This window comes from Opisthorchis viverrini, assembly GCF_000715545.1.
Source record: "Opisthorchis viverrini unplaced genomic scaffold opera_v5_253, whole genome shotgun sequence".
NCBI classification, from domain to species: domain Eukaryota; kingdom Metazoa; phylum Platyhelminthes; class Trematoda; order Opisthorchiida; family Opisthorchiidae; genus Opisthorchis; species Opisthorchis viverrini.
In genome coordinates, this window is record NW_008751909.1 from 186133 (window position 1) to 197767 (window position 11635).

General features: G+C 43.9%; 2 protein-coding genes across 2 annotated transcripts in view; one reads left to right on the plus strand and one right to left on the minus strand.

The window, feature by feature from the left end:
* T265_14738 (hypothetical protein) overlaps window positions 1-11303 on the plus strand; it is a gene marked incomplete at both ends in the record, with an annotated part of 65763 nt that extends 54460 nt beyond the window's left edge. The window contains 6 exons of the mRNA XM_009175030.1: window positions 1021-1271; window positions 1405-1555; window positions 2911-3075; window positions 6017-6133; window positions 9194-9580; window positions 10670-11303. Coding sequence (XP_009173294.1) covers window positions 1021-1271; window positions 1405-1555; window positions 2911-3075; window positions 6017-6133; window positions 9194-9580; window positions 10670-10807 — 1209 coding nt within the window. The remainder of the gene's footprint in view (window positions 1-1020; window positions 1272-1404; window positions 1556-2910; window positions 3076-6016; window positions 6134-9193; window positions 9581-10669) is intronic.
* T265_14737 (hypothetical protein) lies at window positions 2572-8357 on the minus strand (the record flags this gene model as incomplete). The annotated part of the gene is made up of 2 exons (XM_009175029.1): window positions 2572-2751; window positions 8349-8357. Coding segments are annotated over 2 exons (189 nt in total), but the record flags the coding sequence as incomplete, so codon positions are not given.
* Window positions 11304-11635: the final 332 nt, after the last annotated feature.

Here is an 11635-nt window from a genome sequence, read left to right on the forward strand (position 1 = left end):
GTCTCATTCTGAAGGACGCGCGCGCGGTGAACAACAGTTTGAGTGACACTGGTGTAGACGGAGTGATGTGTAATGATTGACCTCAATAAATATACATTTGGGCGGATCTATTTTGGGCGTGTCAACTGTTTGCGCAAAAGCCTCCGATAATATAGAATGTAGGATTGCAACACTGAATGACGCTACTCGACTGTAACGCAGGCCAACATACTCTTCTGCGCATCTGATGGAAAGGCTGAATCCAGCAGCACAAAGATTCAGTGAATTTGACTCACCGCATAAAATCGTTATGTTTCTCCGCAGTACTCAAGTCATAAACTTTGCGATTTCACTCTTTAGTAACTTTTGGAGCATGATCGTGATGGCAGCTTATTCCGCATACCGCATCTTTCACACAGCTAAGAAACTCAAGATGATCATGTTCGGGGACTTGAAACCCATGTAGTGAAATCTCATGGAGACACTACTCTGGCGAAACTAACTGGTTTAGAGACAGAGGAACGCTTGTTTTGCTTTATCAGGACTCTATGCTGGTTGAGGGCAAATTCTATGCAGGAGAGACTTTGTAGCTCTGATCGTTTAGTTTGTGGCCAACTTGTTCGCTGAGCTTTCACCAATCGTCTGGTCATCAATCGAGGTGGAATCATGAGTTCATCAACAAGAAGCTGAGCGGAGCTATGTGTTATGGCTGAGAACAACCTTTCGGCCTACTGAACGCAGTGTTGTCTTCACCCCCTACTGGCGACAAAACTTTTGCAGCAAAATTATCAAGCTCAACGAACAAGTCGATCAATGACTGGTTTCTCTTTTTTCTCGCTTCACTGGATGTTGATTCAGATAAAATTATATACCTCAGATGTTGCGTAGTGTTTGGTTTGGCTCTAAAAGGAAGCTTAAATGTTTGAGAACAAGGGATGTCTTTCATCTCACTTCGATCTGTAAACCCATCTAGTTTTGGAAATTGGGTTGCAGGAATGCTAATGCCTTTTGTCACCCTACTACTGTCCAGTCTCTCAGTAGCATAACACTATCGACTTCACTATTCCATCCAAGACTACGTTCCTATATGCTGGTGGACGGATTGGTTTCCTGACGGACGACGTGACTGGCTTGCTTCAAGACCTTCAGGCCTATCGTCCCTGCTATTTGACTTCGGTTCCTCGTGTGCTTATCCGAGTGTACAATCAAGTATTGGAACGTGTGTCATCATCCAAGATTCTTCTCAGACTATTTCACTGGGCGATCAAACGAAAAGTGGAAGAGATGAGAAGGTCAGTTTGTTCGCGAATCATTATTTTTTCTAGCTCACAATCCAGAACATGGGTGCAGTGATTTTATTCAGGTGTATTTTGTGCGCGTCATTCGCAAATAATCCAACCAGCGTACCTTCTTACCACCTAACAGAGGAGTATATCGAAGAGCCGGTATCCTAGACTACATTTTCTTCAAACCCGTTCGTGACAAGACCGGAGGCAACGTCCAAATCTTGGTTTCAGCCAGTGCTCCAATCGCAGACGATGTGCTTAACTTCACGAGAGCTGCGTTCGCTGCCCCGGTAAGACACTATTGCTGGCCTGATTTCCATTCGTTCTTATTTTCTTCTGTTATCATATCTCTCCTCATCCGCCATCACGAAGTGCAGCATTTCAATGTAGTGTCGACGTAGCCAAGGTACGCATTGGCCAGTCTTTTATATGGATGTCTGTAAATCTCAGCGAAATCGTTGTCCTATCTCTTACCAGACACGGTTAGCGCCCTTGTTGCTCGGCTTTCTTTTGCCGGAACACAATGAAGAGGGGAGCGTAAGAAAAGTTCACCTCTTAAATAAATCACGCTTGTGCATGCGTAGGAATAAAGATGCGTAATTTGTTAGCTGTTGTCAGGTGGGACACGCGTTCAAAGGAGTAGATGCATTGTTGCCTCAGGGGAACGAGTTCCTGCAAAAAAGTACCTTCACCACATGCTTATGAGGTTATCCGAGTTGCCGGAAACGTACTGTGGAGAGGAAGTTGGCAGGTTAGTCCAGCTTCCAGATAATAGTTCTGCTAAAGTTTGAAGAAATCTTCAGGGAAGGCAAACAGTTCGGAGTGAATTGCTGAGTAAAGCTGTTGGGTATGCTGGACGATCGCCAACCGGAAGATGTGCGCAATTGATATTTTCTCGTCCACAGGATAGAATTCCCGTGCTACTGGATGCTAACCAGTCTGGTTGAAGGATGTCAGAGACCGCTTAATGTCTGTTCAAAGCTCATTTGAATTTTTCACTCACAACAATCGTGTCACTGGGTCATAAGACAGTAAATGTTCGAACAGGTGGTCGCATGGAAAAAAAGATTGAATGAAATTATACCTTGTGTTTGGCGGGTGAGATCTGGAAACAGTTGTAGATGATTGTCGATAAAAATTGGTTGAGATGAATTCCAACAAAACGTGTGCGCGCTTCGCACTCAGTTGAACAACACCACAAATGAACGATAGCTTCATAGTCGTGATCAACGCCAACTCAGTCTTTGAATCAGTTAGAAATACTGGAACAAGTCTTTCAGATCCTAATTCCTGCTACAGCACACCGCTTTAGTACAGCCGTGCAATTCCAAAATAAGATTGACTGGCTTCTTTGTGAGGGTGGGGCGAGATGGTTCAAGTGGTTAGGGCGCGAATTTACTGATCGCAAGGTCCGTGGTCCTCTTGACTTCCCCTGTCTAGACTTGAGCAACCTGGCAGTATCCAAGCCCTTCGGGTAGCATGGCAGCTAGGCACCGGAAGGGTGTTACAGCCGAGCGATTTTTTTCTTTGCGAGGGTCACAGCACTGTGCAAGGCTCAATCTAAACTTCACATTGTACCTAGTATGCTCACTGTTTCCCAAGATCCCAGGGATTTTTATAGTTTTTTTTCCACTCTATTCAACAGGTCATCGAGTGTTACGGACTGACGGAAACCAGTGGAATTTTGAGTGCTACCTTGATGGGAGATTTGAATCCGGGACACACTGGCACCCCGTATATCGACTTTCAGATCAAACTGATTGATGTGCCTGAAATGAATTTGGTTGTGAAACGTGACGGTATGGGCGAGGTGAGTATTTTCTTTTAGCAACGATGTTCGCTAGCATCCGAAGACGCACTTCATGGACCAACCTAAGAGATATTTTCTTTGTTGGAGCAGCCCGGGCAATATAAAATAGGGAAACAACTCCAGTTACGAGATGACAACAAATGTGAACGGTGCGAAATCCCACATTCTAGGTCATAGATCACAAAATGCCATCAGAAAAACCTTGGTTAAGTGGATCAAAAAAGGGAAATATTCAGATGTAAGACGCCTTCATGGATTACTTGACCATGAAGGATCTGAAAATGCTAACAGCCCGAAATGAAGGTCATTGAGATATTGCGTGGACATAATATATTACTCATGCGGTCGCTGAAAGTTCTTTAAAGAGAGTGATTCAGCTGGATTCCAGGTGAGTCTTTAGTCAAAACCAGATTGCATTAGGCTATCGAGACAGCTGTGAGGTAAACCAGATTCATTAGGCTATCGAGACAGCTGTGAGGTTGCTTTCTGCATTCAGGAGACTCCGTGGCGGCGAATATTTCTGAGATTGCCACATGACAACATTGGTCTTTGCATTCATGGAATCTTCTGGAGTGTCAAACCACACCGCCACCGCCATACTTTCGTTGTGGCGAAAAATTTCCAAGGTGTTCAGAACAGTCATACAGTCTAAGAGGAACTTGATGCAGAGATCCATTTGGGGAAGGGGGCGGGCTAACTAGGTGGTCACTCCCTAGATTTCAATCTATTTGGTGTGCCAATTCTTTGCTAGCTAGTTGTGGAACTGTCAGGGACCATCATCAAATACTAGTCATAGATACTGGTTCTCGACAGTAGGAAATTTCCGTGAAATTGGAACACCCCTTGGACAGTATGGTTTGTGTCTGGCTCATTGGCATATAATTTACGCAGTCAGCTGATATGCGGCACGGGGAAACATTAATTCCAGCGGCTCTTTCGTAGTCTTCACCCCAAACACTACTTTTTCTAAAAGATTTTTGTGTCCAGTTCCTTAGACATTGCTCACCACTGCCGAGTGTTCGACAATCACCTGTTGTCCATGAGCATTTATTGGCGGTTTGTTTATTCTTGTGCCCACTAGTTTTGATGTGTTGTTCCTTCGACGTTCGTCTTGTGTGTAATGAACTTTTGAATTCCATATACGCAGTGTCTGGCCCGTTGTAGTCAAGGTTCGCACTTGGCGTTAGACATCAGATTTTTCTGCTTCATACGCAATGGTTGTTATGCCAATCTGCTTCCCACCTAGTATTGATAAATGCGGTGATACTCATTTGACGCCTAACCGGATCTGCCGGGTATATACTTGATGTGTGTTTTTGTCCCAATTTGGATCACTGTTCGACCAAACGCCCCTGCTTGTGGCTAAACACTGGCGAGACAACACCGTATAGGTTAACGGCTATCCGTTAGGATAGCTTGGGGTTAGTCGCTTCTCTGGGCTATTCCCGTGGAATGAAGTGTTACTGATACGCAAAGTTTACTTTATTAATCTTACGCCTATTTGGTCCGATCATGGTGAGTTTCTCATGATTTATCGGTTAGGAACTCGGGGATTTTGGACATGAAACCGGATCGGATGTTGCTAACGAAACAGGCCAGTAATTATTGTCAGTAGTAAAAAGGATTAGAATACGTTTAACCTAAATCCGTTTGTCACGTGCCCAATTTCATTCTTCTCCAATTACAGGAGACGGATATAAACTATGCCTAAAGTTTTCACGCAGATTACAACACTCTGTTGTAGCAGCATTCTTCCTAGCTGCCTCATAAATCCTCAGTTTCACTACCATGTTTTATCCTTTATAGCTTTACCATAACTCTCTGATTGTTTATCACCAAAAAATAGGTTTAATAAATTTCCTGTCTCACCAATTGATTTTGATCTTGAATGAACGGCGCTTTCATGCCACTAGTGTGATCATGTAGATAAATGCCAACATACCACAATGGTGTGGTGACTAACTAAGGGCAAGTATTTGACAAATCTTGCAGCCTGACTTCTCCAAAGCCTTTAAATGTGTTTCTGCAGCGAAAAGAACACATTCGCTTAAGGCACTGGTTAACTCACCTCTTCAGTATAAGCTGGTCTGTAGACGTTCCCCCGATTGATTTGTTCGTTTCGCGCAATTGAGCTAATCCGACACGCAGGTCCCTCAATATTGCCTGTATTCTAACCACTATGTGACGGCTGCGAACTAACTCCCGCGAACCGGATCGTGGGGACAGTGGATACTCTGCAAAAGGAATTTCGACTTACATCAACTCTTTTTTCATTTAGCCGAACGTCTCAATAGTCCTACTCAATGGTTACTGTTAGACAGTCATTTTTTTAAGAAACAAGTCATTTGGACTTTTTTTGACGGCTTGTGTGAAATTGGGTTCTGTCGCGGGTTAATCTAGTGTATTTGTCCTGTGCTATTTCTCAATGATAACGTTCACAAACCATTGAAGCATGGTCCCGTACATGGGAGAACACCCCCTTAATGTTTTGCAAAACAACTCGATGACTTTTTAGTTGTTTGTTGCTGATCACTTGAACCGTGAGGTTTTCCTCCCCTGTATGCAAGGACATTTTTGTCATAAATGTATGTCATAAATGTATGAGCTGGAGGCCTTACAGTACTGTTCAGCTCACGTGAGCCACTTATCTAAATATTGTAGTTGTTATACTACTCGATGTTTGATTGACCGTAGTTCTTCACATCGTCGGGAGCGAATGCGGCTGTGGTACTTTGCGCGTGACAAGGCTTTTCTAAGCCGTCAGTTCAGTACTTTCAACTTTTCATTCAGCCACCGTGTGACCTTTCTAAACACTTAACAGTGCTGGATGTAGTCACAGTGCACCGCTCTGTTCCCTCTCTGATACTACTGTATGTATGGTCGAACTCTTCTACTTGATCATTTGTATGTTTTTGGTCTTCTTGATTAAACATTCCCTCAGATTTGCGCCAAGGGTTCAGCCTGCACAAAAGGCTACTACAAAGATGAGGAAAACACGAAGAAGTTGTTCGAGTCTGACGGGTTCTTGCTCACGGGGGATATTGGAACCTGGACTCCGGTGAGTACTATCTATCGTATGAACTGGTTGCTCAGGTCGGGTAGTATTCAACAAAACCGCCCGAGGGTAGAATCACAAAAACTTCAGAGTGACTTTTACCACATTTTCCCTCGCCATTCCAACCTTTCTTTAAGTGGCTCTTTTAGCTTCGTAACTTTATCCTGGTCCTGCCCGTTTGGACCAAAAACGACACGATATTTTGGTATGTTTATTAGATTCATCGTAAAACACACCGAATTTAGCTGGTGAGCGCATAAAATCGGTCATTTATGTAGGTCTTCAGCCTCTAAGATACAAGTGAACTTGAGAGAACATCCATGTTATTTAACTGAAGTACACTAGTCCTTTGAAACGGATTGCGACTGGACAGTGTGAAACTCATCCGACGAGTGGGGCGGTTAGTCTCTTCATGAATGCTTACAATTACCAACGTCATGCCATACTGGAAGCAGAAGTGTGGGCTTTCACAGGATGTCCACCGTCAAATGCACAACCGTCATCCTTTTTACCCAGAGGTCAATGATTCCACTTTAGATATACACGTTTCCACTAGTCTGCATTTTCCCGTATCGTTCTCTTACAATCGCATGTTCAACGCGGAGCGAAATGTTCTAATAGCACAGTCATTTCCCTCAACATTGTGACTTGTTTTCAACTTAAAGTCATCAAGTTTGGAAATTAAGTTTCTCGACCAGTGAGATACCCGATGGGGATTTGTTAACCTGAGTTACAATTGAAAGCGTGCAGACGTCAGCCAAAGTTACCTTGACCTTCGAACACTAACCCAATTTTTGAGTCCACACTATTTAACGAGCGATGTTCACTTGGCTTACAGTAAGCAGCTTAGAGCTCACGACTGACATCAGTAGTGTTTATATACCACTTGTATATATACCACTTATTACCAGTAGTATAATTAATCAATCGCTTCAGCTCGAGAATTGTTCGAAGTTGTCCAAGTTTTTGACAAGGACAAAGATCGTCCCTGATACAGAATGCACGGGTGATTGTCAAGAAAATCAAACTGTCAAGCGCCTTCGTTCGCAAGTTTTTTGTAAGCTTTTGGGTGTCTCGTAGGGGGAACCTCGTAGCTAACATAGATTTTTCAAGAGGGACTGACAGGCTACAGCGGTGAACATGTGAATGAATGACAATATATCCTAATTAAAGAGATTGCATGCGCCGTAACGTAAGTACGACAGTCAGTACACTCGTCCCCATTAGTGAGTTTTATGATGGTGAACAAAGTTTTCCGGTTTGAAGCAAGATGGATTGGACACTTCCACCAATTGAATGGGAGACCACGTGATTTACTAACGAGAAGCTCAATGCCGATGGTCAAGATAATCGGATACACTACGTCCACGACCTTGAAGAACCGCTTCCGGAATTAGGAGCTACTTAAGTGCTTTTCAGTGGTCAGGGCAGCAAATTTCACCGTAAGAACCAGATCACTAAGGTCGTCAGCACTAGAAGGCAGTAAGCTATTTTTACTATGCATACCAGCCAATTGATCTGGTTAGATGACACTTCAATGTGATGGCGCTTCTATACATTTGGCCCACCTCCAAAACCCTTGACATGCGACTTTTACGAAACCATCTCGCAAACCACATGTTAATCTGCTTGAGAATATGTGCAGAGCGAGGGATTGTATCCGAAGTGCATTTGATTCACCGTCAAGCAATCCATTTTGCACTGTGCAGAGCGAGGGATTGTATCCGGAGTGCATTTGATTCACCCTGTCAAGCAATCCATTTCGCACTACCGAGAGTGCCCGTTGTACTGTAAAACAACTTGATCTTCGCAAGTCAACGAACTAGAAGTCAAAAAACTAGTCAACTGCCTTATTTTTACACGGATCTTTATAAATGCTAAGCGCTTGTAGTCATAATCGGTTTGTCAGCTTCGCTTGTCCCTTGTAGACAGTCTTCTGTCATCAATCTCATTCACCATTTTTATTTCATCCACAAATGAGGCGTTCAGTGCGAGCGGTTTAGGATACTTATCATCTGTTTCATAATCAACTCGAGTAAAGATATACGTTTTCCAAACTCAACTCTCCTGGACTACTGTCTGGCTATTCCATCTGCCCATTCTTTTTGCGTGGTTCACTGTTGTTTAAATGAGGTGAACTGATATCAACGAAATCTTCAGCGCCAGAATCGGAATGCTCGTTATTGGCATTCGAATAATTGTACCTTGAGCACCTTACCGGCTGCATGTTTCATACACGACAACGTTACCGCAAATCAAGTAATTCCCGTCAAACAACTTGTATCATTACGTCATATCTGGTCCAAATATGGAAAGTGTAGAGAAAATAGCCGTGGGTAGTGGAAACGAATGCAAGGAATATACAAAAAGTCGATAGTAGCGATCCTCTGCGATTGCGCGGATTTCAATGGGACACACTCAGTTGGACCTGATGTATGGATAGAACGGAATTGGTTGAATTCGATGCAAATAAGGGTTGTGGGGTACATGCATCAACGCGTTAGTATACTTGTCAATATGTCTGTAATTTCTCCATACCTAGATCAAACAAGTAATTTTTGCCACCGAGCCATACTAGAATGCAAAATACTAGAATGAAAAAAATCAGTAGTTTTCGGAGAATGGTTGTTTTTCTGGGCGGCGTGGATGGTTACTGCACCGATAGAAAACTGTCTCAACAGTTTTTTCTCAAAAGTGGCGGTTTTCATCAACTGCTTGGATAAATCATTCTGCAGCAGCTGATGTAATTAGTGGTCCCGGAGGTCTATCGGATGTACCACGCCACAGCACAACCACTAACCCCGCTGCTACGCACCACCATGCTCCCCAATAACGCACTGATGATGTCACGTTGGTTGGTGATGAAAGATTGGCAATCAAATCGCCTAGTTCAGCGAACAAGTCAATGACTATAGTCTGCTGTTTATCACCTCATGATTTACCATGAAAAATGTCTTTTTTGAAGGTATTGCAATTTTCACAAGATGTATATATATATATTGCAATATGTATTGGTAGTTCATCGCGTCATACTCTCTTTCTCGTATCCTTTTGCGCAATTAGGAGGGGTCTCTCAAAGTTGTTGATCGGCGTAAAAGCTTTTTCAAACTTGCCCAAGGAGAGTATGTAACGCCAAAGAAGATCGAGGAGATATATAGTTCAAGCACGTTGGTCGGTAATATCTACGTTGACGGTGATTCACATCAGTTCTACGTTGTGGCAATCGTCGAACCGAACTTTGTAGAACTACGAAAGCGACTCGAAATTCATTCCAACGGCATGATGTGTAATGGTACTGGGACGTTATCCTCGTCTGACAAGACAGTCTTTAGTCTCCCGGTTGCAGCGATGACAGATAAGGAGCTTTGTGAAAATGAGAAGGTCCGTGAGCTAGTGCTGAACGAACTCACAGAGATTGGCAAGGAGCGCGGACTGAAAGGATTTGAGCAGGTAAGTTTTCCGGAACTTTCGTGAACTCTGACCGCTTTGCGGTTTGAAAGGGGAGGGTTCGTTCTGTAAGTTCATTTTACCCATGGCGAGGGGCACTGTACAACTGTTCCTCTCTTGTTGGAACATGTGTAGTGACCATCTCCCGAATCTCCGGGGAGATTTGAACCCGCGGCCTCTCGGTTAGCAAACTAGCCTAACCCTTCCGCCACATGTTGTTCATCAGTGTTGCTGCGGTCAACTTGCACTCATAGCCGGAAGATTTGGCCTTTATCTACTAGCCTGAATGTTTGCGAGTTTTGTGGGTTCCAATAAACATGAAGCAGCTGTACAGTGCTTCTTGTTTTTCGGACCTAAATTGACTCCACTCATAGGATGAAATATCCGTTGAAAAAAAAGAAAAACGAAGGGGTTGTGACGCAAAATGCATTCCCTAACACGTTCCTCTTTGGCATGATTGGCGTCGTTCGTTGTGCAGTCACTTTTGTGACCAGTTGTCGTCTGAGAACTGACCAGTGCTATCCCACACCGCGAGGTTGTCCAGTTGGATTTCCAGTGTGAGACTACTTTTCAGCAGACCCGTTGTGGCTTTCTTTCTTTTTTTTCGGATGTCTTCCCTCAATCGTTCCGTTTGTAGCTTCTCATGTTATCTCATAAATGTATCGACATGTTGTTACTTTACCCCCAAGGTTGTTTCTGTGCAACTCTCGCGCTTATGTGCAGCAGGCTCATTGTTCTGCCGAAACAGCGAGTCAGCGGTAGATATCAGTGGGTGAGAACCATGCAGATTTTAGTTTTGTAGCGGTCTAGTCAACAAGTTACTGGATCATGTCTTACCTACAGCGTACTGTGATCTCATTGATGTGAGAGGTACCACTGACAATGCACGTCACATCGTCATATGCATGATATTTGGATGCGCTGAGGTTCTCATCGTGTTTGATTGGGCTGATCACATGAGTGACGTTTAGTGTGTAGTTTTCAGTGGGTGCAAGCAAACTCTCACATTTACTGTTCCTTCCCCCAATAGCGCTTCCATAGGCTTTTTCGCATCACTTCATGTCAAATTCCATGTATTCTACTACTCTTCAGGTAAAGGCCATTCATCTCAGTGTGGAAGCATTCACCGTCGCCAATGGGATGCTGACACCTACAATGAAGGTAGCAAGGCCGAACGTTCGTCGATATTTCGCTCCGATCATTCAGGGATTGTATGATGGTCACAAATAATATTCATTTACTATGCACACACACACACACACTCATGCTGCTCGCCATTTACTGTCGGCCTCATTTCGGGTACAACCCAAGACTTTCCTCCTATGTCCACACACACACACTCACGTACAGCTTTGAGTAAATAAAAAAACCAGTTGAATTCCATCTGGATCCATCTTTCCTTTCTGGCTGTCTCTTGACATGACGGAATACAGTTGTCCACCAAGTCGGTTATGAACCGTGCTTGATATTCCGATGTATTTTCTATAGGGTTTTATCCATTCAAACGACGCTGGCACGCACCTTCACACCCATTTTCGTCTCTGTAATCCATTTTCGACACGGCACATTTTCCAATCTGTTCTTTGTGCATATGATCTGTGATTCATGTGCCGTTCAATTCATTCGCCAATAAATTGTTTTTGGGACGAGGCGCAGACAATTTTCGGGTCCACGAATGCCGACATTTTGACTCTGTTACTGGGAAAGTTGTTGGTAAAGAGGTGTTTTGTGAATTCGTAATACTATCGCAGTCTGGCTTATGACAGCACAATAGTTGGAGTTTGTGGCATTTCATTCGAACGATGTGGATCTGGACTTCCGAGTGTAACGTTATTAGTAGGTAATAAATCAGTAGGGATAAAAGTTGTACCGTCATCTCCTTTATACGGGGCGAGATGGCCCACGCGGTTAGTGCGCGAATTTACTGACCGGAAGGTCTGTGGTTCGAACGCGACCTCGGCCTCTCGACTTTCCCTGTCTAGGCTTGGGCATCCTGGCAGTATCCCAGCCCTCGTGCTTCCTTCGGGTGGCATGGCAGTTAGGCACTGAAACGGCCTA